At 40.7% G+C, this 27,656-nt stretch overlaps 1 protein-coding gene and 1 long non-coding RNA gene across 4 annotated transcripts in view; one reads left to right on the top strand and one right to left on the bottom strand.

Annotated features, from left to right (window-relative positions):
- Positions 1-1,166: 1,166 nt before the first annotated feature.
- Positions 1,167-14,767, bottom strand: LOC115899193. Its single transcript, XR_004058890.1, has 4 exons — positions 14,693-14,767; positions 13,744-13,812; positions 13,192-13,317; positions 1,167-1,221 (listed from the first exon to the last, which is right to left on the bottom strand). It is a non-coding gene; the product is annotated as an uncharacterized LOC115899193 (long non-coding RNA).
- Positions 14,733-27,656, top strand: part of RPAP2 (RNA polymerase II associated protein 2) — a 95,470-nt gene continuing 82,546 nt past the window's right edge. For 2 of the 3 annotated variants that reach the window (XM_010370366.2, XM_010370368.2), the window contains exons 1-6: positions 14,733-14,934; positions 15,976-16,021; positions 17,868-17,982; positions 20,631-20,729; positions 20,939-21,004; positions 23,892-23,980. In XM_010370366.2, coding sequence (XP_010368668.1) covers positions 14,862-14,934; positions 15,976-16,021; positions 17,868-17,982; positions 20,631-20,729; positions 20,939-21,004; positions 23,892-23,980 — 488 coding nt within the window. In that variant the 5' untranslated portion in view covers positions 14,733-14,861. The remainder of the gene's footprint in view (positions 14,935-15,975; positions 16,022-17,867; positions 17,983-20,630; positions 20,730-20,938; positions 21,005-23,891; positions 23,981-27,656) is intronic. The other variant, XM_010370370.2, reaches the window with a different exon arrangement.

The raw sequence follows: 27,656 nt of genomic DNA, 5'->3' as shown, positions 1-27,656 counted from the left end.
AAAATATTCACAATTGAACTGTTATACAAGTTGTATTTAAGCCACATTTTACTATTTAAAGAAGACATATATTGACAAAAATATTATACAATTATGTTTTTGCTTAACATTAAAATTTACACAATTGTTAAAAAAAATACGCACTAGCAAAACACAGAATCTGTGATGGTCAAGAAGTAACTATAAAACTAAAAAGCAGCAAGAAGTCAATGGATCTTTAAGCTCAGGTTTCCTTTGCGCTTCACCTGTCTACTCTGAAATGGGCCTTAATAAATTCCCAGGGGCTCCAGCAGGTGGGACCTTTCAATCCCACGCTACAAGCCTATTTAGACTAGTCGGAATCGCTGCTGGTATTTTTTGAACAGGTGATGAAACTTCGCATTGCTTTCTGACTGGCAATATCTTATCATCTCACTTGACTGGCTTTTTTTTTAAAAGCTCCCAGCTCCCTTAGTCAATAACTCATACAGACGGAGCTCTCCTTCCAAATATATACTGGGTTTATTATTTACACTGATCACTAAGCAGTTTCTTATAACATCCTTTTTCTCAGAATTTTCTTTCTTAGCCATCAAATATTGCCTTTAAACTCTACTAGCCTTTTACCAAGGGTCTCTTTCTAGGTTGTTAGTCACAACTGATCTATGTTCTACCCCTATTCTACTTTCATTTTAATCACTTGTATTCTAGGCTTTCGATTTTTCTTTTAGGGAACATACCACAAAGGAAGAGGACTGAGATTTTATTCTAGTTCTAATGTTGCCAAAAGATAATGTGACCTTGGAACTACCTCTCTAAACCTTGTATTCCACATCTATACAAAAAGTTACTTGTTAAAATATAGCTTCCCAGGTCTCTCCCTGGAGGTGCTGAATCACTGGGTCTGATATGAAGTTAATATGAGGTTAGAAAATTCTTTCATCCGAGATATTTGGGAAATCCTGAAATGGAACTGCCTATCCAATCAATAAGACTGAGTCTTTTCTCCAACAAGTTCCTTTCTGCATGTACTTTCAGGCTAGTAGAGTTTAAAGGCAATAAACATTAAAGGGAACTATAAATACTGCTGTGTGTTATGACAAAGAGAACCTTGTTAACTTACCTTTACTAATAAATCAAAGATCAAAAAATAAACTTTTCTTTTAGCATCCTCTTTATCTTTACACAAAGGCATCGAACAACAGGACCAATGAGATTCCAGCCCATATTCTTGATGATGACCTGGAAAGACATTTTCAGAGTAAAGCAAACACTGCCATCTATAGGACTCTTCGCAGTGTGCTTTCCTATCTTGGAAGAGCTCAGAATTGTCTCTGAAACAGGAAGATGACTGACAAGTGAGGCCTATGACATTTCACCATAGACTTTCCAGGGTTGGCTGCTGACAGATACCAACATTTTTAAATAGATAGTTTTTAATATGTTCACTGAGGAAAGGCAACAGGGTCTTTACTTTTTATCAGGCAAGTTGATGTTTCCCAAGATTTAAATAGTGCCTCTATTTCCAAAAAGAGAGTTAATTTGCTGAATACAGGTACTTAACTTCCACAGATAATTTTTCCTTATTCATAAGAAATCCAGCCAATGCTCGTGTACCTTTTAAAGTTCCTTGGAGTCTCTAAAAATAATCATTGTAATTTATATAAAAAGAAGGAATACGACTTCATTAACTTTCTCTCCTACATACAAGTGGCTTCTATGTTCAAAGATATTTCAGAATGCTTACCACACAAGTGGAAGTTTATCTTTATAATTACTAATTCACATTCATTATCAAAACCACTGATTTTCAAAAGTATCAACTGTCAGGCCTCTGAGCCAAAGCTAAGCCATCATATCCCGTGACCTGCATGTACACATCCAGATGGCTGGTTCCTGCCTTAACTGATGACATTCCACCACAGAAGAAGTGAAAACGGCCTGTTCCTGCCTGAACTGATGACGTTGCCTTGTGAAATTCCTTTTCCTGGCACATCCTGCCTCAAAAGCTCCCCCACTGAGCACCTTGTGACCCCCCACCCCTGCCTGCCAGAGCACCCCCTTTGACTGTAGTTTTTTCTTCTACCTACCCAAATCCTATAAAACGGCCCCACCCCTATCTCCCTTCGCTGACACTTTTTGAACTCAGCCCGCCTGCACCCAGGTGATTAAAAAGCTTTATTGCTCACACAAAGCCTGTTTGGTGGTCTCTTCACACGGATGCCAGTGACGTTTTGGTGCCATGACTCGGATCGGGGGACCTCCTTCGGGAGATCAATCTCCTGTCCTCCTGCTCTTTGCTCTGTGAGAAAGATCCACCTACAACCTCAGGTCCTCAGACAGACCAGCCCAAGGAACAGCTCACCAATTTTAAATCCGGTAAGCGGCCTCTTTTTACTCTCTTCTCCAACCTCTCTCACTATCCCTCAACCTCTTTCTCCTTTCAGTCTTGGCACCACACTTCCATCTTTCCTTCTCTTAATTCAGTTCCTTTCCATTTCTGGTAGAGATAGAGGAGACGCGTTTTATCTGTGGACCCAAAACTCAGGCACTGGCCACGGACTCGGGAAGACAGCCTTCCCTTGGTGTTTACTCACGCGGGAATGGCTGCCTGATTATTCACCCACATTTCAGAGATGTCTGACCACACAGGGACGCCTGCCTTGGTCCTTCACCCTTAGCAGCAAGTACTGCTTTTCTGGGGGGCAAGAACCCCCCGACCCCTTCTCTCCATGTCTCTACCCCTTCTCCGCTTTTCTGGGGGGCAAGAACTCCCCGACCCCTTCTCTCCGTGTCTCCACCCCTTCTCTGCTTTCTGGGTGTCAAGAACCCTCCGACCCCTTATCTCTGTGTCTCTACCCCTTCTCCGCTTTTCTGGAGGGCAAGAACCCCCCGACCTCTTCGTGTCTCTACCCCTTCTCCACTTTTCTGGGGGGCAAGCACCGCCCCCCCCACTCCTTCTCTCCATGTCTCTACTCTCTTTTCTCTGGGCTTGCCTCCTTCACTATGGGCAACATTCCACCCTCCATTCCTCCTTCTTCTCCTTTAGCCAGTGTTCTCAAGAACTTAAAACCTCTTCAAACTCACACCTGACCTAAACCTAAACACCTTATTTTCTTCTACAATGCCACCTGACCCCGATACAAACTCGACAGTGGTTCCAAATAGCAAGAAAACGGCACTTTCAATTTTTCCATCCTACAAGATCTATATAATTCTTGTCGTAAAATGGGCAAACAGTCTGAGGTGTCTGACATCCAGGCATTCTTTCACACATCAGTCCCTCCCTAGTCTCTGCTCCCAATGCAACTCGTCCCAAATCTCCCTTCTTTCCCTCCCGCCTCTTCCCTCAGTCCCAACCCCAAGCATCGCTGAGTCTTTCTAATCTTCCTTTTCTACAGACCCATCTGACCTCTCCTCACCAGGCCGAGCTAGGTCCCAATTTTTCCTCAGCCTCCGCTCCCCACCCATAATCCTTTTATCACCTCCCCTCCTCACACCCGGTCTGGCTTAGTTTTGTTCCACGACTAGCCCTCCCCACCTGCCCAGCAATTTCCTCTTAAAAAGGTGACTAGAGCTAAAGACATAGTCAAGGTTAATGTTCCTTTTCTTTAATCCGACCTCTCCCAAATCAGTTAGCGTTTAGGCTCTTTTTCATCAAATATGAAAAACCCAGCCCAGTTCAACGGCTTGTTTGGCAGCAACCCTGAGATGCTTTACAGCCCTAGACCCTAAAATGTCAAAAGGCCGTCTTATTCTCAATATACATTTTATTATCCAATCCATTCCCGACATTAAATAAAACTCCAAAAATTAGATTCCAGCCCTCGAACCCCACAACAGGACTTAATTAACCTCGCCTTCAAGGTGTATAATAATAAAGGCAGCCAAGTAGCAACGTATTTCTGAGTTGCAATTCCTTGCCTCCACTCTGAGACAAACCCCAGCCACATCTCCAGCACACAAGAACTTCCAAATGCCTGAACTGCAGCAGCCAGTCATTCCTCCAGGACCGCCTCCCCCAGAAGCTTGCTACAAGTGCTGGAAATCTGGCCACTGGGCCAAGGAATGTCTGCAGCCCAGGATTCCTCCTAAGCCGTGTCTCATCTATGGGAACCCACAGAAAATTGGAGTGTTCGACTCGCCTGGGAGCCACTCCCAGAGCCCCTAGAACTCTGGCCCAAGGCTCTCTGACTCCTTCCCAGATCTTCTTGGCTTAGCGGCTAAAGACTGACGCTGCCCAATCACCTCGGAAGCCTCCTGGACCATCACAGACACTTTAGGTAACTCTCACAGTGGAGGGTAAGTCCATCCCCTTCTTAATCAATACGGAGGCTACCCACTCCACATTACCTTCTTTTCAAAGGCCTGTTTCCTTTGCCTCCATAACTGTTGTGGGTATTGACGGCCAGGTTTCTAAACCTCTTAAAACTCCCCAACTCTGGTGCCAACTTAGACAACATTTTTTTATGCACTCCTTTTTAGTTATCCCCACCTGCCCAGCTCCCTTATTAGGTCGAGACATTTTAAATTATCTGCTTCCCTGACTGTTCCTGGACTACAGCCACACCTCAGTGATGCTGTTTTCCCCAGTTCAAAGCCTCCTTTGCATCCTCCTCTCGTACCCCCCCCACCGTAACCCACAAGTATAGGATGCCTCTACTCCCTCCTTGGCGACTGATCATGCACCCCTTACCATCCCATTAAAACCTCATCACCCTTACCCCGCTCAATGCCAATATCCCATCCCACAGTACGCTTTGAAAGAATTAAAGACTGTTATCACTCAACTGTTAGAGCACGGCCTTTTAAAGCCTATAAACTCTTCTTACAATTCCCCCATTTTAACCTGTCCTAGACCCAGACAAGCCTTACAGGTTAGTTCAGGATCTGCACCTTATCAACCAAATTGTCTTGCCTCTCCACCCCATAGTGCCAAACCCATATATTCTCCTATCCTCAATACTTCCCTCCACAACCCAGTATTCTGTTCTGGATCTCAAACACGCTTTCTTTATATTCCTTTGCACCCTTCATCCCAGCCTCTCTTCGCTTCCACTTGGACTGACCGTGACACCCATCAGGCTCAGCAAATTACCTGGGCTGTACTGCCGCAAGGCTTCACAGACAGCCCCCATGACTTCAGTCAAGCCCAAATTTCTTCCTCATCTGTTACCTATCTCGGCATAATTCTCAAAAAAACACATGTGCTCTCTCCGCTGATCATGTCCGGCTTATCTCCCAAACCCCAATCCCTTCTACAAAACAACTCCTTTCCTTCCTAGGCATGGTTAGTGTGGTCAGAATTCTTACACAAGAGCCAGGACTGCATCATGCAGCCTTTCTGTCCAAACTTGACCTTACTGTTTTAGCCTAGCTCTCATGTCTGCGTGCAGTGGCTGCCGCTGCTTTAATACTTTTAGAGGCCCTAAAAATCACAAACCGTGCTCAACTCACTCTCTACAGTTGTCATAACTTCCAAAATCTATTTTCTTCCTCCCATCTGACACATATACTTTCTGCTCCCTGGCTCCTTCAGCTATACCCACTCTGTGTTGAGTCTCCCACAATTACGATTGTTTCTGGCCTGGACTTCAATCCGACCTCCCACATTATTCCTGATACCACACCTGACCCCCATGACTGTATCTCTCTGATCCACCTGACATTTACCCCATTTCCCCATATTTCCTTCTTTCCTGTTCCTCACCCTGAACACACTTGGTTTATTGATGGCAGTTCCACCAGGCCTAATCACCACTCACCAGCAAAGACAGGCTATGCTATGGTATCTTCCACATCTATCATTGAGGCTACCACTCTGCCTCGCTCCACTACCTCTCAGCAAGCCGAACTAGTTGCCTTAACTCGGGCCCTCACTCTTGCAAAAGGACTACGCGTCAATATTTATACTGACTCTAAATACGCCTTCCATATCCTACACCACCATGCTGTTATATGGGCTGAAAGAGATTTCCTCACTATGCAATGGTCCTCCATCATTAATGCCTCTTTAATAAAAACGCTTCTCAAAGTCGCTTTACTTCCAAAGGAAGCTGGAGTCATTCACTGCAAGGGCCATCAAAAGGCATCAGATCCCATTGCTCAGGACAATGCTTATGTTGATAAGTTAGCTAAAAAAGCAGCTAGCGTTCCAACTTCTGTCCCTGACGGTCAGTTTTTCTCCTTCACATTGGTCATTCCCACCTACTCCCCCACTGAAACTTCCACCTATCAATCTCTTCCCACACAAGGCAAATGGTTCTTAGATGAAAGAAAATATCACCTTCCAGCCTCACAGGCCCATTCTATTCTGTCGTCATTTCATAACCTCTTCCATGTAGGTTACAAGCTGCTAGCCTGTCTCTTAGAACTCTCATTTCCTTTCCATTGTGGAAATCTATCCTCAAGGAAATCACTTCTCAGTGTTCCATCTGCTATTCTATTATACCCTTCAGGGATTGTTCAGGCCCCCTCCCTTTCCTACACATCAAGCTTAGGGATTTGCCCGCACCCAGGACTGGCAAATTGACTTTACTCACGTGCCTGGAGTCAGGAAATTAAAATACCTCTTGGTCTGGGTAGACACTTTCACTGGATAGGTAGAGGCCTTTCCCACAGGGTCTGAAAAGGCCACCGTGGTCATTTCTTCCCTTCTGTCAGACATAATTCCTCGGTTTAGCCTTCCCACCTCTATATAGTCTGATAATGGACCAGCCTTCACTAGTCAAATCACCCAAGCAGTTTCTCAGGCTCTTGGTATTCAGTGAGACCTTCACACCCCTTACAGTCCTCAATCTTCAAGAAAGGTAGAACGGACTAATGGTCTTTTAAAAACACACCTCACCAAGCTCAGCCACCAACTTAAAAAGGACTGGACAATACTTTTACCACTTGCCTTCTCAGAATTCGGGCCTGTCCTTGGAATGCTACTGGTTACAGCCCATTTAAGCTCCTGGATAGACGCTCCTTTTTATTAGGCCCCAGTCTCATTCCAGACACCAGACCAACTTGCATTGTGCCCCCAAAAACTGGTCATCCCTACTATCTTCTGTCTAGTCATACTCCTATTCGCCGTTCTCAACTACTCCTAAATGCCTGGCTCTTGTTTACACTGTTTCTCCAAGCCATCACAGCTGATATCTCCTGCTGCTATCCCCCACTCTTAACTGCCTCTTAAAGTAAATAAATAATCTTTGCTGACAGGGCTATGCTGAACCTCCTTGGGCACTCTCTAATTGGATGTCCTGGGTCATCCCATTTCTTAGTCCTTTAATACCTGTTTTTCTCCTTCTCTTATTCGGACCTTTTGTCTTCCGTTTAGTTTTTCAATTCATACAAAACCCCATCCAGGCCATCACCAATCATTCCATACGACAAATCCTCCTAACAACCCCACAATATTGCCTCTTACCACAAAATCTTCCTTCAGCTTAATCTCTGCCACTCTAGGTTCCCATGCCGCCCCTAATCCCGCTTGAAGCAGCCCTGAGAAACATCACCCATTATCTCTCCATACCACCCCACAAAAATTTTCACCACCCCAACACTTCAACACTATTTTGTTTTATTTTTCTTATTAATATAAGAAGACAGGAATGTCAGGCCTCTGAGCCAAAGCTAAGCCACCACATACACATCCAGATGGCTGGTTTCTGCCTTAACTGAAGACATTCCACCACAAAAGAAGTGAAAATGGCCTGTTCCTGACTGAACTGATGACGTCTTGTGAAATTCCTTTTCCTGGCACATCCTGCCTCAAAAGCTCCCCCACTGAGCACCTTGTGACCCCCACCCCTGCCTGCCAGAGAACAACCCCCTTTGACTGTAATTTTCCTTTAACTACACAAATCCTATAAAACGGCCCCACCCCTATCTCCCTTCACTGATTCTCTTTTTGGACTCAACCCACCTGCACCCAGGTGATTAAAAGCTTTATTGCTCACACAAAGCCTGTTTGGTGGTCTCTTCACACGGACGTGAGTGACATCAACAATGTATTCCACTTCTCTGGCCTGCTTTGTACTTTAACTCATCAGTATTTACCAAGCCTACACTACAATATTCTAGGGATTAGAAATAAAGTGAGGAACACACTGGATAAGATCACTCCTAGAGTTTACATTCTAGAGTCCTTCTTTAAAAGTACGGTGGCTGGCTGGGTGCAGTGGCTCATGTTGCTAATCCCAGCACTTTGGGAGGCTGAGGCAGGAGGATCACTTGAGCCCAGGAGTTTGAGACCAGCCTGGGCAACCTAGTGAGACCCTGTCTCTATTTTTTAAAGTTATTTATTTATTTATTTATTTATTTTGAGACTGAGTCTTGCTCTATTGCCCAGGCTGGAGTGCAGTGGCGCTATCTCAGCTCACTGCAAGCTCTGCCTCCTGGGTTCACATCATTCTCCTGCCTCAGCCTCCTGACTAGCTGGGACTACAGGTGCCCACCACCAGGCCCGGCTAATTTTTTGTATTTTTTTTTTCAGTAGAGATGGGGTTTCACCGTGCTAGCCAGGATGGTCTGGATCTCCTGACTGCACGATCCACCCACCTCGGCCTCCCAAAGTGCTGGGATTACAGGCGTGAGCCACCACGCCCAGTCTTTGTTTTTTTTTTTTTTTTTTTTTTTTTTTTTTTTTTTTTTTAAAAGCATGGTGGCTCATGCCTGTAATCCCAACACTTTGGGAGGCTGAGGTGGGCGGATCACTTGAGCAGCCTGGGCAACATGGTCAAACCCTGTCTACAAAATACAAAAATTAGATAGGCCTGGTGGCACACGTTTGTAGTTCCAGCTACTTGGGAGGATGAGTGGGAGGATGGCCTGAGCCTGGGAGGCAGAGGTAGCAGTGAGCTGTGATCACACCTCTGCAAACCAGCCTGGGTGACAGAGACAGACCCTATCTCAAAACAATAGATAAATAAAGAAAAAGCAGATCTAACCCATCTGACACGGGATGAATAACCAGAATAGAAAAGAAGCTCAAACAACACTAAGGGAAAAAAAACTAATAATCCAATAAAAAAATTGGCAAAAGATATGAATAGCCATTCCCTGAAAGAAGGCATACAAATTGCAAACAAGCATATGAAAAGGTGTGCATCATGATCATCAGAGAAATGCAAATCAAAACTACAGTGGGATATCATCTCACCCCAGTTAAAATGGCTTATATCCAAAAGACAGTCAATAACAAATGCTGGCAAGGATGTGGAGAAAAGGAAACCCTCATATATTGTTGGTGGGAATGTGAATTAGTACAACCATTAATAAGAACAGTTTGGCAGTTCCTCAAAAAATACAAAAATAGAGCTACCATATGATCCAGCAATCCCACTGCTGGGTATATACCCAAAAGAAAGGAAATCACTATATTGAAGAGACATTTGCACTCCCATATTCATTGCAGCACTGTTTACAATATCAGATTTGGAAGCAACCTAAGTGTCCATGAACAAATGAATGGGTAAAGAAAATGTGGTACGTATACACAATGGCGTACTATTCGGCCACATAAAAGAATGACAGCTTGTCATTTGCAATAACATGGATGGGACTGTAGACCATTATGTTAAGTGAAAGAAGTCAGGCACAGAAAAACATTGAATGTTCTCACTTTTTTGTGGGATGTGAAAAAACCATACAACTGAACTCACGGACACAGAGAGTAGAAGGATGGTTACTAGAGGCTGAAAAGAGTAGTGGGAGGCAGGGAAGATGGCTAACGGGTACCAAAAAAAAAAAAAAATAGTTATCAGTAATGAATAAGACCTACTATTTGATAGCACAACAGGGTGACTACAGTTAATAACTAACTGCACATTTTAAAGTAACTGAGTGTAACTGAATTGTAACACAAAGGATAAATGCTTGAGGGGATGGATACCCCATTCTCCATGATGTGCTTATTACACATTGCATGTCTGTATCAAAACATCTCATGTACCCATCAATATATATGCCTTCTATGTAGCCAGAAAAATTATAATTTTTTTTAAATTCTAGGAAGCTGATCTAGGAAGAAGACAAAATGACACCTATAATACCTCATATTGACCCCAGTCTTGTAAGATAATAAAAATAGAGCTTAGGATACAGTAGTCTCCCCACTTATCTGCAGGGAGTACATTCCAAGACACCCAGTGGATGCCTGAAACCATGAATAGTACCAAATGCTATATATAAATACTATACATGCATATCTGTAACAAAGTTTAATTTATAAATTGAGATTAACAATACAACAATTACAATATACTGTAATAAATAGTATGTGAATGGTCTCTCACAAAGCAGTAAATAGCAAATCTTTTTTTTCTTTAATTCACTTTTTTTTTAATATTTAGTGGACTTTTTTTATACTTTAAGTTCTAGGATACATGTGCACAACGTGCAGGTTTGTTACATATATATGCCACGTTGGTGTGCAACACCCAATTCACTCTTACAGTTGAAGATAATAGTAAATCTTGGTCAATTTTGATAAGATTTTTCACCTGGCAAGAAAATTAAATTGTAGTCAGTTTTGTTGTTGTTGAGATGGGTCTCACTCTGTTTCCTGGGCCGGAGTGCAGTGGTACGATCTTGGCTCACTGCAGTCTCCGCCTCCCGGGTTCAAGCAATTCTCCTATCTCAGTCTCCTGAGTAGCTGGGATTACAGGGGCACGCCATCACACCCGACTAATTCTTGCATTTTTAGTGGAGACAGGGTTTCACCATGTTGGCCAGGCTGGTCTCAAACTCCTGACCCTCAGGTGATCCACCCGCCTCGGCCTCCCAAAGTGCTGGGATTATAGTCGTGAACCACTGTGCCTGGCCTGTAGTCAGTTTTGAACATTGTCTTATCAGTATCTAAACCTTTGCATTTAGCTGACTACATATTGCAAAGGTGATTCTCAAACTATTAAGACTAAGCCTCACAATGTTTAAATCTATCCCATTAGCTATTCAGAAGCATGCTAAAAATAAAACACTGAGGCATGCAATGCCTGAAAAATACTTTGTTTATACTTCCCTTTTCCTTCTGCCTCATAGATGTGGCGCTGATCCTCATCTCCTTGGTAGGCCTCTTCTCTCTACCTGTTTCTTAAATTCCTCAAGATGGGATCTTGGGCCTCTTCTCTTCGGCCCCTTTTCTGTGAACTCAGGTAAATTCTTGTTTTTTTTCACCCCTCAATGCTTCAATTACCCAATCTTTACATAAAGTCTCACAGATATGTGTCTCAGAGATCTACATCTTAATTCCTATATCTACTAAGCTCAAAACCCTATTTTCCAATTGACTGCTGTACTTAAACTCAAACTTTCTAAAAGTCAAATCACTTGTTCCTTCAGTAAACTTTTCCCTCTACTTAGGCTGCCTTTTTCTGTTCGATATCATATGTTATCCTTTTAGAGGCTAGAAACCCAGTCATTTTTGATGCCTCACCCTCTCAATCAATCAATCCCCTGTATTCTACCCTAAAATCATACGCCATGCAGCACTAACCAGCGGTACAGCAGAGTAGTTAGGAGCTCCAAAACCATGCTACACAGGTCTGAATCTTGGATGTTACATAAAAGCTGACTTACTTTTGGGCAAGTCATTTAACCTTTCAGTCAAAATGAATACTTACTTTCTGAGATTTTGGAGAGACTAATTAAGTTAATAAATGTAAAGGACTAAAGACAGCATCTGGCACATGTAAATACTCAATAAATATTAGTTGTTATTAATTTTTTATTATTAGCTAAAAGCTAAGTACTTTTGAAGGTTATCCTCTGAGAACGCAATTAGAAAAAAATCAAGAAGAGTTTAAAAAACAAAAAATTTATTATATTGGGGGTTACAAAGTTATAAACATATATTAAAAACAATAAAATCTCCTAATTATTTTAATAAAAATAAGAAGGGTATAAGCCATTTGAACTACTAAGAGATGCTATAATAATGTATGATTAAAAAGTTTTAGGAATCCCCCAAATCCAATCAAGATGCCCTGGAGAGAAACACAGGTCAACACGACTACACTGTGATATCAAGAAAGAAAACTTCTAATAAATAAGTAGCACTGCAAATGAAGAAAGAGTGTGTACCTAGAAAGAAGATGGTCTTTGTATTAGTCTGTTCTCACGCTGCTTCTATGAAAAATACCTAAGCCTGGGTAATTTAGAAAGAAAATAGGTTTAACTGACATGCAGTTCCACATGGCTAGGGAGGCCTCAGGAAACTTACAACCATGGTGGAAGGCACCTCTTCACAGGGCAGCAGGAGAGGGGCTGAGTGCCAACAGGTGAAATGCCAGATGGTTATAAAACCATCAGACCTCGTGAGAACTCACTCACTATGATGAGAAGCATGTGGGAAACCACCCCCTTGATTCAATCACCTCCACCTGGTCCCACCCTTGACACACAGGGACTATTACAATTCAAGGTGAGATCTGGGTGGGGACACAGAACCAAACCATAGCAGTCTTCCTTATAAGGAGTATCCAAAGACACAAAATTTGGCAGGGTGTTGCCAACACAGTGTCCCAGGAAAAAGTTATTCCTGATTCACAAATAAGATCCTTTTCTATTGTAGAGGATGACTTCTCAAACTATTGTAACTGGATGATACTGGCTAGCATAATGACATATAGCTTTCCTCCTGTTCTGATTCTAAGCACATAAAATACCGCTTTAATTAAAATTTGGTTTTCTATACACATTTGGCTGGAGGAGAATGGGCTGATCACCCAAAATGAATATTTAGCCTGCTTGATATATTTTTCAATGTAAATTAATAACCCGAACACCATTTTTGGACTCCCTAAACCAGAAGTAATTGTTTCTTCTAAAAACTCTTTACTTCAACTATAGCGCTTATTTTATTTATTTTGCCTCATTATTGTTAGTTGTTTACATGTTTATCTGTTTGACCAGATTGTAAGTACCTTCAAGTATATGACTGTTTCTTTTCTTTTTTTCTGAGATGGCCTTACTCTGTCGCCCGGGCTAGTCTCAAACTCCTGGACTCAAGTGATCTGCCTGCCTCGGCCTCCCACAGTGCTGGGATTACAAGCGTGAGCCACTACACCCGACCTGAATATTTCTAATTCTTTTTTTGTCTTCAGTTCCTTACAGTGAAAATTTAAGTAGATTCTTAAATGTTTGATGGATAAATGACTGGATGAATAGCATCATGTGATTATTCTCTTCCCAAGACTGAAAAGTAAACACCAAGATTGTACGTACCTTGTTCTTTTCATTTTGAATAATTTCTAATAGCTGGTCTATGTGCCCTTCTTCTATGCATCTTTGCCCAGCTAACTGAAATAGGCCAAAATCTTCTTCTTTAAAGTCTTGCTCTTCTAGGATTTGCTGGCAAAAAAAAACCCCAAAAAACAAAAGAACAAATGTGTATGCAAATAAAAATTAAATACAGTAACTTCTTATCTATGAAAAAAGGAAATCTGTTTAAATTAGAGATAAATGTAACGTAAATAACACATGTATCAAAATTAGGATTACCCTAATAAATACTTTAATAAATGACCTTGAAATCTACTGTACCAGTGAAACCTATGAAAAGGATCAGGATTAAAATGTAAAAGGTCATTTAGATAAGCATGTCACCTGGAGAAATAATCCAATCTGCCTCCCCCACTCACGTTCTTTACAGGTCAAAAAAAGCAAGGATTAAAGAAGATAAACAATTTGAGTGACCACAAATATAATTAAAAACCATCTGTGCCCTTCCCATATTTTGAAAGGTATTTAATTTTACAAAAATTAAAAAAAACTTACACATCTCTTTATTATAGACTGAAGTTCCTCTACAGCCATTCCTATTTCTCCCAGTTTCGAAGCTAAAATCTACAAATACAAAACACACTATTAAATATCCGTGATATTACATTTAAGTATTCAAAAGTTATGTTTCAGTGTGATAAATTATTAGTAAATACAATAAAGAAAATGGAAAGTTTTTGTTGTTGTGTTTTTTGGTCCAATAGCATGCTAGGAGAAAATGTAAAGTTCTAAGGTTGAAATGTTATTACTGAATCTTAGTATGTTTGTCTAAGAAAATAAAGTGTTTTTTTTGGAAGCCCTTATTGCATCTTTTAAGTTTTCTAGGAGCATAGTTTTGAAAGCTATTTTGAAGGAAAAAAAGAAAAAACTCTCGAGCAGTCCCAAGAGGCAAGGCAAATACGAACTAAAGGGCTTTTAAAAAGCAAAGTACTTCTTTTATGAAAAAAAAATTCCAAAAGGTGGACCTGAAATCAAATTTCTAATCATTAGGGGATTTTTTAATGTCTCACCTCACAAAAACTGGGGTGCAACACAAGCTTATCTATAGGGGGTGAAGATTCAGATGCCCTCCATCCCATTTCTCGGAGTTGCAGTACCCAAAGTGATCAATCCAGCTAGGGAAATCACTGTATCACACGGAGACAAGGCAACGGCGGCCTTCCGGAGAAGACCATCGCTTCTCCCGGAGGCAAGGCTCGGCCCCAAACCCTCAGTAGGGGCGCGGGTCAGCCCGGTTCTCAGCGCAGCGCGCTATAAGGCGAATAACACCCCAGCGCGCGTGCGGGCGGCATCAGAGGAAGCCATGTCTTCCGATTCCTGCTCGCCTAGGTGTGCAGGCTCCACCACCTCGCGTGGCCTATTCGGCCCGCGGCACCAAGTCCGCCGCGGCTCACAGCCAACCGCTAGCCCTGGCCACCCCGAACCTCTCCACGACTCCACTTACCGGCCAGACCTCTCGCCTCTCCCAGCCGCCGCCACCTCCTCCGGCCACTTAGCCCGCTCTTCTGGCCCCGCCCCACGCCAGCGGGGTCCGCCTCGCGCTACGCGTAGGAAGGCGGGGCCTAGGGGCAAGACGCCGGAGCTAGTCCCGGTCCCGCAGACTACTCTCCCCCATGGCGGACTGTACTGGGCCGGGTTCTGCCGGCCGCAAGGCCGGGGCTCCTCGCCGCTCTCGAAAAGCCGCAGGTAGGAGCAAGGATGTCTTCCCACTTTGGGACCCTGAAAGCTGGACCGCGATCTCCAGTTCTAGACCGAAGCGCGCGGGCGCTCCTGAAAGGCAGCTTCAGGGGAGGGGTTCTCCCAGGTAGAGAAGGCCGAAAACTTCCCACCGCCGTCCGCTCCCCCTGCGAAAGATCTCCTGGCCGGCCCTCACCCCTTGACGTCAGTGTTGCAGGATTTCCCTCGCGCGGGCCGTGGCCCCAGCCTCTGAGAGAAAGTACAGTGGAGGCGCCGGGAACCCAGGCCTGGGGTCCCCGGGATTCGGGGCAAGTGACTAGGGCAGCGTTGGCAGCTGGTCTTGAACCTAGGACCGGTCCTCCTTTCCAGACTGCTTGGGTGCCCGGTTCTTTGAGGTGCCGGACTCCCCTCTTCTCCCAGAGAGGACGTTTGGCAGACGGAGAGAGAGGTTTCCCTAAAAAGTACCCAGATCTCAGATTTTCAGGAATGGTTAATTAAGCAACTATGATACAGAAGAAAATTCAATCCCCAAAGATACATTTTAACCAAGAAAATTAAACAGTAATCAATTTGCAAAAACAAATTGCTTTCCCTTCCTATTTCATTTTGATTTACACACGATTGGACATAAAATATGTGGAAAAGAAGAAAAGTTGGTCTAGTTTGTTATTTGTGTAGGAATCTATCTTGTACCTAATGTGTTTGTATAGGCCTGACCTACTGCCACGATGTGTAGCTTAACTGCAGGGATGCATTTTGAGAAATGCGTTGTTAAGCAATTTCATCCTTGTGTGACCATCACAGAGTGCACTTACACAAACTTAGATGGTATAGCCTACTTACACACTAGGCTATATGATACAGCCTATTGCTCCCAGGCTGCAAACCTGCACAGCATGTTACTGTACTAAGTATTGTAGGCAATTGTATATCTAAACATAGAAAAGGTACAGTAAAAATACAGTATTTTAGTCTTATGAGACCGCTGTCTGTATGCTGTCCGTCGTTGACAAAATGTCATTATGTGGCACATGACTATTTTTGTTGTAGGTACTAAACAGACAACTACTTTGAAACAAGAAGATGCTTCTAAAAGGTATGACAGCTACATGGACAACTACATTGGCATATCTACTTATCTCATATTACTTGTACCAATTTTAAAACTAATAGTCACCTTTTTTGTTTTTTTAGAGAAAACTATCATGAGAGGGAAGGGAAAGATCTGGGAAGGCCTATAAATTCTCACATAGACTGTTAACATTCCTCTACTCCAGGCTTTAAGAAAACCAAGCTAAGCACTCAGACTGCTAGTGAAGGCGTGAGTGTCTATAGAAGGTGTTTGTTTTTCACCACTTCAGGTACACTCCCCTTTTATTGCTTTATATGCCAGAGACTCACTCTCCAAGTTTCTCTGTTACTCCAAGAAACTTTTTCTGTTCTTTGTTACATCAAGTCCAGATTTTCATCAAAAAGCTGTCCTGGCCGGGCACGGTGGCTCATGTCTGTAATCCCAGCACTTTGGGAGGCCGAGGCGGGTGGATTACGAGGTCAGGAGATCGAGACCATCCTGGCTAACACGGTGAAACCCCATCTCTACTAAAAATACAAAAACTTAGCCAGGCGTGGTGGCAGGCCCCTGTAGGCCCAGCTACTTGGTAGGCTGAGGCAGGAGAATGGCGTGAACCCGGGAGATGGAGCTTGCAGTGAGCTGAGATCGCACCACTGCACTCCAGCCTGGGCAACAGAGTGAGACTCTGTCTCAAAAAAAGAAAAAAAGCTGTCTTGTACTAGTTCTGGTTCTCAAAAGGCAAGATATTACCACATATCACACAAAGTTTTAGAAGAGGAATAGAATGTGAAGGGTATTAAAAGTATATGTAGCTATGATTTTCATTTTGTGAAGACTTATTAATCTTAATATTGACTTTGGTCTTAATTTACTCATTCTTTCAAAAATTATTTACTGAGTATAAGATATGCCAGACCTGTGTTAGGCTCTGAAGATATGGTGAACAGAATAGACACAATTCTTGTCTAGTGGAACAGAGAAATAAATAATAATTAGTTAATTAACATAAACACATAATTACAAATTGTGATAAGCACTATGAAGGAAAAGGCTGTGATGTTACAAGAAGGAATAATCAAGTCTAATTTAGTTGGAAGTGGGTGGCAGGGAGGTTAGTTGTGAGTTTTCAGGGAAAGCCTTATGCTGAGACCTGCATGCTAAGTAGACATTAACCAGACAAAGAGTATATAAAGACTTCTGTGTGTGCAGTGCAAAAAGTAGCTTGTTTCCTTTTTGAAAAGTATTGGATCAAAAGTAACAGCATTAGAAAATAGAAATTTGGGGCCGGGCGCGGTGGCTCAAGCCTGTAATCCCAGCACTTTGGGAGGCCGAGACGGGTGGATCACGAGGTCAGGAGATCGAGACCATCCTGGCTAACACGGTGAAACCCCGTCTCAACTAAAAAATACAAAAAACTAGCCGGGCGAGGTGGCGGGCGCCTGTAGTCCCAGCTACTCGGGAGGCTGAGGCAGGAGAATGGCATGAACCTGGGAGGCGGAGCTTGCAGTGAGCTGAGATCCGGCCACTGCACTCCAGCCTGGGTGACAGAGCCAGACTCCGTCTCAAAAAAAAAAAAAAAAGAAAATAGAAATTTGGCCAGATATGGTGGCTCATGCCGGTGATCCCAGCACTTTGGGAGGCTGAGGTGGGAGTATTACTTGAGGCCAGGAGCTTGAGACCCATCTAAGCAACATAGTGAGACCTTGTCTCTACAACTAAAAAGAAATAAATATTTTTATTCAAAAAAAATTTTTTAAATACGTTTAAATTTAAGTGGCAAAATAGTGAGTTAGGTTAGTGTTGTATTTTAAAAAATGGAATATTGGACATGAAGCTTATAAGTAGATTAACTTTCTCTTTCAAATTTTAGGAAAGCAGAACTAGAAGCAGCTGTGAGAAAGAAGATTGAATTTGAAAGAAAAGCTCTACATATTGTTGAACAGCTTTTAGAAGAGAATATTACAGAAGAGTTCCTAATGGAGTGTGTATGTGTTGACAAATTATTAGTTTTGTAGTATAACATCTTTAAATCTGTGCAACATGAAACTTCTTTGCATCATTAAAATCTTTGAATTTGTTCTCAGTCATTAGATGCAGATAACAGTCTATATAATTCATGCATTTTAAAATAAACAACTATCATGCATTCCTTGTATAATGACTTTAAAATGCACTAATGAAAAATAACAAGTACATAACAAGGTGATGACAGGTAATGTATATTTCAAAATATTAAGAGTGGATTTCAAATATTCTCACCACAAAGGATAAATATGTGAGGTGATAGATATGTTAATTAGCCTGATTTGGTAATATATACATGTGTTAAAACATCACCTACTACCCCACAAATATATACAATTATTATTGTCAATTAAAAAGCAAAAAGAGGCCAGGCACAATGGTTTATGCCTGTAATCCCAGCACTTTGGGAGGCCAAGGTGGTCGGATCACTTGAGGTCAGGAGTTTGGGACCAGCCTAGCCAACATGGTGAAACCCCGTTTCTACTAAAAATACAAAATTAGGCAGGTGTGGCTCATGCCTGTAATCCCAGCTGCTCGGGAGGCTGAGACATGAGAATCACTTGAACTCAGGAGGCAGAGGTTGCAATGAGCTGAGATCACGCCACTGCACTCCAGCCTGGGCAACAAGAGCTAGAATCTGTCTCAAAACAAATAAATAAATAATAAATGGAAAAAAAGAAAAATGAGGATGGGGGAGAAAAGAAAAAAGAAAAAGCAAGTATATTTTGCCCTTAGTCATAGTTCTTTTAACCAGTCTGCTAATACCACTTGATTTTCTTCAGTTTGTTCTGTGATTGCAATTCCAGATTTCTATATTCTGTGTTGTATTATTTTAAGTAACAGAAGAATATTATTTTTGTCAATGTAATTTCATCAATTTTCATATTTCAAAAACCTGAAATACAGATCATTTATGACTTAACATAAAACAATTAAATTCCACATTAAATTTTTTTTTTTTTTTTTTGAGATGGAATCTGTTGCCCAGTCTGGAGTGCAGGGCTCTGCAAGCTCTGCCTCCCAGGTTCATGCCGTTCTCCTGCCTCAGCCTCCCGAGTAGCTGGACCTACAGGAACCCATCATCATGCCCGGCTAAATTTTTTGTATTTTTGGTAGAGATGAGGTTTCACCGTGTTAGCCAGGATGGTCTCAATCTCCTGATCTCGTGATCCGTCCTCCTCGGCCTCCCAAAGTGCCGGGCTTGCAGGCATGAGCCACCACACCCGTCCCACATTAAATTTTTTTAGGCCAAGCAGGATGGCTCATGCCTGTAATCCTAGCACTTTGGGAAGCCAAGGCAGTAGGATCGCTTGAGCCCAGGAGTTTGAGACCAGTCTGGACAACACAGTGAGACCCTGTCTAAATAAAAATTTGAGAATAAAAAAAATTTTTTTTTTTTTTTTTTTGAGACGGAGTCTTGCTCTGTCGCCCAGGCTGGAGTGCTGTGGCCGGATCTCAGCTCACTGCAAGCTCTGCCTCCCGGGTTCATGCCATTCTCCTGCCTCAGCCTCCTGAGTAGCTGGGACTACAGGCGCCCGCCACCTCGCCCGGCTAGTTTTTTGTATTTTTTAGTAGAGACGGGGTTTCACCTTGTTAGCCAGGATGGTCTCGATCTCCTGACCTCATGATCCACCCGTCTCGGCCTCCCAGAGTGCTGGGATTACAGGCTTGAGCCACTGTGCCCCACCGAGAATAAAAAAATTTTTAAACAGCTTCACTACATTAAAATTTTGAATGGAAATTTCTTTTATATTATCATAATCCTTAAGAGGGCAAATGAAAACTCAAAGCTTCTATTACAAAAACACTTCTTAGTATAGTTCATAGATCTTTTTCTAAACAGGAATATGAACATGACAATTCATATTTTTATTGACACAGGTAACTGCATCAGTATCGGCATATATGATGACACCAGAAAAGACAAAAGCAAATATGCTTCGTTTGAAACATAAAACTTATATCACTCAATAAAAAGTATTTCAGTCCCTGTGAAAACAGAAAAACTTGTTAAAAGATCTCAAAGTTAAGAACAAGAATCAAGATTATTTGAACATGAAGATGTCAAAGGAAACTATTTGATGTTAGCTTACAACTATCACCTCACCACTCTGTACAGATTTTTCAGAAGTGGGAAAATTTTGCACAAACTGTTCAGGAGTCACAATGACACTTTTGAAATACATTGTTGTTAAAGATTATGCTTTAAAAAATAGGTAAAATTGTATTATTTTCTGATTTAGTTAATTTTTTAAATAATTTTTTTAAAAAATAAAAGATACTGTTGTCATTTAGCTTGTGTATAGCTATAGCATCACTTCTTCCTCATGCCTCAGAATTATTTCACTTAAATATATAATCTACAAAGATGCAGAGACCACTGTGGCAGACATTTTTTTAATAACAACTTTTTTTGAATGCTTACTGTATGTTGAGCACTTCTGTAAGTGATTTTGCTTTATTTTCTCCTCTAATTCTAACCTCTAACTTATGAGGGAGGTACTATTGCTATCCCTGTGTTTTCAGATAAGATTGATGAGGCTTACAGAGCTGATAAATGAACTTTTCTATTAAACTAGGAGGAAATAACCCTCTCATTTCATTTTAGGGGAAGTTCATTACACCTGCTCACTACAGCGATGTCGTGGATGAACGTTCTATTGTCAAACTCTGTGGTTATCCTTTATGTCAGAAGAAGCTGGGAATTGTAAGTAACTCATTTTTTTTTCTTAAATATGGGCTTTTATTATTTCATTTAGCAAAATACTTTGTTGTAAGAATAAGAAATGAAACCAAAGGTCATGAACTAAAGGCATGGATTGGCCAATGATATGATATGTAGATTACTTAATCTTATAATGTAAGTTTCATGTTTATTATTTGGATTCTTTTGTAAGCTGTACTTTCTTTCTTTAGGTACCAAAACAGAAATATAAAATTTCTACCAAGACCAATAAAGTCTATGATATTACTGAAAGAAAGGTGAGTTTAAAGGCTTTCATCGTGTCAATTAATTTTTTTTCTTTACTAACCACTATCCTAACAAGGAATGGCAATTAATTTTTAATGATATTAAATGGGATTCTAAAAGAAACTGTTTAAAATCTTACTGGTTAGAAAATGGTGGTGTTAAAAGTTTGGTTTTATTTGTAAATAATTCAGTCAAGGTATTAATTGTTTTGCTTAAGCTTCAATTGAGACTTGAACATTTAAAAGTTAAAAGTGCATAGTGACACAAATCTAGGCAAATAAATCATGGAACAGAATAGAGAGTCAGTAACAGACTAAACACATATGTAGACACTTGATATATGACAGCAGGAGTATTGTAGATCAGTAGAGAAAGGATGGGTTTTTCAATAAATTATACTGGCACAATTAGTTATGCAAATAGAAAAAAATGAAAATTGATGCCTATCTCAGTCTGTATACACAGATCAATTTTAGGTAGATTAAAGACATAAATGTAAAAGGTAGATTCTTTTTGAAGACACTATGGGAGAGGCCGGGCATGGTGGCTCACACCTGTAATCCTAGCACTTTGGGAGGCCAAGGTGGGCAGATTACCTGAGCTCAAGGAGTTGGAGGCCAGCCTGGGCAATGGCAAAACCCTGTCTCTACAAAGTAAAGTACAAAAACCAGCCAAATGTGGTGGTACGCACCTGTAGTCCCAGCTACTCAGGAAGCTGAGACACATGAATCACTTGAACCTGGGAGGCAGAGGTTACAGTGAGCCAAGATCATGCCACTGCACTCCAGCCTGGGCAACAGAGCAAGGCACTGTCTTCAAAAAAAAAAAAAAAAAAAGACAATAGGCTGGGTGCCATGGCTCAAGCCTGTAATCCCACCACTTTGGGAGGCTGAGGCGGGCGGATCATGAGGTCAGGAGATGGAGACCATCCTGGGTAACACGGTGAAACCCCACCTGTACTAAAAAATACAAAAAATTAGCCAGGCGTGGTGGCGGGCTCCTGTAGTCCCAGCTACTCAGGAGGCTGAGGCAGGAGAATGGCATGAACCTGGGAGGCGGAGCTTGCAGTGAACCAGGATTGCACCACTGCACTCTGGCCTGGGCAACAGAGCGAGACTCCATCTCAAAAAAAAAAAAAAAAAAAGAAAGAAAAAAAAGACAATATGGGAAGATATAAACTTGAGGTAGAGAGACTTTATAAAATAAGATGGAAAATTTTGGGCCAAAGAGGAGAAACTGATAAACATTTCTATATTAAAATGTTAAATTTTTGTTCATCAGAAGTTTCAAAAAAAAGAATGAAAAGAGAAGCCACAAAGCAGAATGTTGTTATTTCATGTAACTGGCCATAGAATCATATCTAGAATATATGATCTATAAGAAAAAGACAGACTAATAGAAAAATGTACACCAGGAACTTGAATGGCTAATAAACATATGAAAAGATGCTCAGTGTTATCAGTCATCAGAGAGATAGCAAATAAAAACACACTGAGTTATGTTTTCACAGCCCACAAAATAGCCAATATTAGGAAATCTTTTTGCAACTAGTGGGAATCAAAATTGGTGCAACCTTTTTGAGAAAGGGTTTGGCATTTGTCTGGTGAAGTCTTTGCACATTCTCTGTAATTAAGCCTTTCTATTTCTTGGTATAAACCCTAATAAAATTATTACACATGTGCACCAGCATGTATGTATAAAAATGTTTATAGCTGGATAAACAGTGGTATATACACACAATGGAATATTAGCCTTAAAAAAAGGAAAGAAATTCTGACACATGCTACAAGGTAGATGAACCTTGAAAATAATATGCTAAGTGAAATAAGCCAGCACAAAAGGACAAATACTATATGCTTTCACTTACATGAGGTACTTAGAGAAGTCAAATTACTAGAGACAGAAAGTAGAATGATCATTAAGAGAGGTGGGAATGGTAAGTTAGTGTACAGGGTTTCAGTTTTGTAAGATAAAACGAGTTCTAAAGATGAATGGTGGTAATAGTTGCACAACAGTGTGAAGGCACTTAATGCCACTGTGCTGTACACTTAAAAATGGTTATGATGATAAATTTTATATGATGTATATTTTACCACAATTTTAAACATTTTTTAATTGCAAAAAAGTTTATAGTAACATTGTAGTGATAGCAAAAAAATTAAAAACAACTCAACTGTCTATAAATGGTAAAGTGTAATACACTAACACAATGGAATGTAGTACACAGTGAAAATTAATAAGCTACAACTACTTGAATGAATCTTAAAAACATAATTTTAAACAAAAAAAGTAGCAAGGTACGGTGGCTCACACCTATAATTCTAGCACTTTGGGAGGTCAGGGAGAGAAGATTGAGACCGGCCTGGGCAACAAATCGAGACCCCATCTCCACAAAAAAATAAAATAGCCGAGTGTGGTGGCATGCCTGTAGTCCAAGCTACTCAAGAGGCTGAGACTGGAGGATTGTTTGAGCCCAGGAGTTTGAGGCTACAGTGAATGAGACCCTGTCCCTAAAAAAAAAAAAAAAAAATTTAATAAGTGAATGAAGTAAGATAAGAATGTATAACAGTATTATTCCATTCAAAAAAATGTTTAAAAATAGGCAAAACTGAATATTTTTTAATAGAGATATGTACACAGGTGCTAAAACTGAAGAGAAATGAGGGAATGATTAACATCAAATTTATGATAGTGCTTCTGGGGAACGTGGAGGGCGATGCAGTTGGGAAGGCACATAGAGGCCTTCAAAGGTTCAGTATGTTATGTCTTACTTTGGGTGGTAGATCTATAGGTTTCCATTTTATTCTTTGAACTATACATTTATGTTTTATACTCTCAACTGTATGTAGGTAATGTTTCACAATAAGAAAAAAACTGGATTTATAATGTTCTTTTCAGTCTTTTTGCAGCAATTTTTGTTATCAAGCATCTAAGTTTTTTGAAGCACAAATTCCCAAAACTCCAGTATGGGTTCGAGAAGAAGAGAGGTAATTTAAGTCATTGTGTATACACATTTGTTCATATATTCTGTTCTAATAATTTGTTTCTGCTTTTTGAGATTAGCTGAGAGTAGGTCTAGTTTTCTGTAAAAAGTGACCATTTTATACACTTTAATTATGGGGAAATGGTTATATTTTAAGCATAGCTATTGAGGATTTTACACTTAAAATCAGAAAATGCATACATACAAATGTTATTTGTTTGTTGTTTTAGCTTTAATTGCTAAATCAGAACTTTAACTCCGGTGCCCTGTGATGCTAGTTATATCTGTGAATCCTGTTAATATGATAATCCTGGAGGAAGAATGTTAAATTTTTTCAGAAGTTACTGGGTCTTAGGATCCAAGTGAACTCTGCTGTGAGGAAGGTTAAAAAGTTCAGAGTCATTTACTCTTTATAAAAATCAGTACACTGTTTTATCAATTTAAAGACAGACAATTAAAAAGTAATTTTTTTTTGTACAAAAAGTTTACGGGCAATGCTGGAGTTTAGCCTCTTGGAAAATGATTTAAATACTTGCAATGTTTTACTAGGTGGTAAAGTCAAGAAAATTTTATTATTGAGGGTGAAATGGCATGATAATATAAAGGTAACAAGTTATTGTTACGGTAATTAAACTGCATTGCCTAGAAATTCCAATCAAAGGCTTAATGAGATAATGCCCAAAATAAATGCGTATTTGAAAGAGTATATCATAACAACACAAGGCAGTGTTACTTGTCGTAAGATAGGAACTATGCCAAATAAACTAATGGCCTAAACATAATGAGACGCAGGTTAACTAGAAAGCTCTGACTCAAAAAAAAAAAAAAAAAAAAGCTGAAAACCTTGAAGTCTTTTCTAATGCGTAAGGCGATATAATACCACTCTCAATTCAAATAACATCATTTATGCTGATGACAGCACGTGTGATGGCACACACCTCTGCCTGCCAATCCAATCCTGTGTGGTTTAGGATATGGAAAACGTGACACTGTGGCCCTTGATAATTGGGTTAAACGTAATGAAGACTAAATTGTTCATCATTTCACCACCAGCCTGTCAGCTTTCTTGTTGGGAAAATAAAAGATTGGCATTGTTCAACATGACTGGGAAGCTAAGAGTATTTTTTACTTATTCTTTTTCTCCTTTCTTAATATTTCTGTCACTAGAGCTACCCATTACTTCCCCAGTCCTCTGAGAGCAACATATTTTATTCCCCACTGAAACCAGTGTTTCCTCAAGTTATCCTTAACTTTTCTTCCAAAGAGATTTTCTCTACATCTTAAATTTAACCCTTTGTGCCATCCTCATTATCTACCTCAACTGCTTCAAAACCACTTACCAAACTACCTTTCCTGCCATCTCTGTTTTCTTCAAGCATAGGTATTGGTACTTCCTTTAGCTAATTTAAACAAGTCTTCCAGCCTGGTGTAGTGGTTCATGCCTGTAATCTCAACACTTTGGGAGGTCAAGGTGGGCGGATAACTTGAGCTTAGGAGTTTGAGACCAGCCTGGCCAATATGGTGATACCCCGTCTCTACTAAAAATACAAAATTTAATTGGGTGTGGTGGCGGGCATTTGTAATCCCAGCTACTCGGGAGGCTGAGGCAGGAGAATCACTTGAACCCGGGAGGCGGAGGTTGCAGTGAGCCAAGATCATGTTGCTGAACTCTAGCCTGGGCCACAGGGTGAGACTCTCAAAAATTAAATAAATAAATAAAATGAAGTAAAACAGGTCTTCCTCTAACGTTTTCCTAAAATCTTACCGTCCTATATTCAGAATGCTCACTTTTCCCCAAAACTTGAAGCCCTTTCACTTTATATTTGCAGTTCTTGAAATTCTACCTTAGCTATATACCCTTCACTACCTCACTAAAAAAGAAAGATGAAAATGTCCTTTGTGCCGGGCACGGTGGCTCATGCCTGTAATCCCAGCACTTTGGGAGGCTGAGGCGGGCAGATCACGAGGTCAAGAGATCAAAACCATCCTGGCCAACGTGGTGAAACCCGTCTCTACTAAAAATACAAAAATTAGCTGGGCATGGTGACGCGTGCCTGTAGTCCCAGCTACTCAGGAGGTTGAGGTAGGAGAATTGCTTGAACCTGGGAGGCAGAGGTTGCAGTGAGCCGAGATCCTGCCATTGCACTCCAGCCTGGTGACAGAGCGAGACTCTATCTCAAAAAAAAAAAAAAAAAAAAAAAAGCCTTTGTTTCCCTAATCTAAATGAATCAACTTAATTTATATTCAAATTGTGCAGTAAGTGCTTAGTACCTGGCAGGCTATACACATACATACAAGTATAAAACCCAGCCTGTGAATTTAACAATCACTGGATGGCAGAACATGAATTAAACACATTTGTGTTGACTTTAATGGGGACCTGGCCTATAAATGAGCAAGGTTAGGACATTGCATAATGAGAAACTGTGAGCAAAAGTGAGAAAATAAACCTGTGGGAATGGGTTGGGATATTGAACATTGGCTGACTTGAAATTTGGGAAACGAGAAGATAGCAATAGATAAATAACAAAGGGCCAGACTGAGTGTGGTAAACCCTCAAGTACTGGGGAGCCATCAAATGTTTTTGAGCAGAATTTAATCTGATATTGATGTACAAAATGAATTAAGAAAGAATCATAATTAAAGAGCTAAAAGGGTTCTTAGAGAGATTTAATCCAACCCGTTCATTAAGTGTATTTCTTAAACTAGTGATCTGTATGAGACCAGGATTCTATTTGTTATATTCCACTTGATTAGAAGGAAACAGTGAATAATCTATATATATGCATCTGCCTCATTGTATAGCATAACTATAGCCCTTAATTATATATAACACTTGTCAGTGTATAACCGTATCAATATCTTTTATATCTGGGTGCATTTGTGTTACCTTAATTTCCAAATTCTTAGGGGCAGGGATTATGTCCATGCTATTTAATTAATCCACTAGAGGTCACTGTTTTTTCAGAGACATCTTTTTACCTGTGCTAAGGATCAGAATTCTAGAATTTGATATTTTTAAAAGCTTGTCTGGCTACTGCACATGTAAGCTCTACAGAAATGTGGTATTTTAAAGAAAGTCTGTTCACATGTGGTATGGGATACAATATCCTGAGCCAGTCTTCCTTTAGGGAGGAAAAAATTGCTTCTTGTAAATGGTGGCATGTAGTATTTAATGCAGAGATATTTTTATTAGCTTACAGTGAGTCATGATAAATAATAAATTGCATCATAATAGTAATTTTAATAATCATAATTTTAAAATAATAATAAATTTTTATGGCCAGGCGTGGTGACTCAAGCCCATAATTCTATCACTTTGGGAGGCCAAGACTGGTGGATCACCTGAGGTCAGGAGTTCAAGATCAGCCTGGCCAACATGACAAAACCCCATCTCTACTAAAAATACAAAAATTAGACAGGAGTGCTGGAACACGCCTGTAGCCCCAGCTACTTGGGAGGCTGAGTAAGGAGAATCGCTTGAACCCAGGAGGCAGAGGTTGCAGTGAGCCAAGATCACACCATTGCACTCCAGCCTGGGCGACAGAATGAGACTAAGAATAAATTGTTAAATTCACCCAAAAGATTAGGTATCTTCTTGCAATGACTTCCAAACTTTCGACCACTAAGTGCATTTTACATTATGATCTCATATATGCGTATAACTGAAACTAAAACAA

Source organism: Rhinopithecus roxellana, chromosome 8 (assembly GCF_007565055.1).
Source record: "Rhinopithecus roxellana isolate Shanxi Qingling chromosome 8, ASM756505v1, whole genome shotgun sequence".
Taxonomy (NCBI): domain Eukaryota; kingdom Metazoa; phylum Chordata; class Mammalia; order Primates; family Cercopithecidae; genus Rhinopithecus; species Rhinopithecus roxellana.
This window is presented reverse-complemented; position numbering and strand designations above follow the sequence as displayed.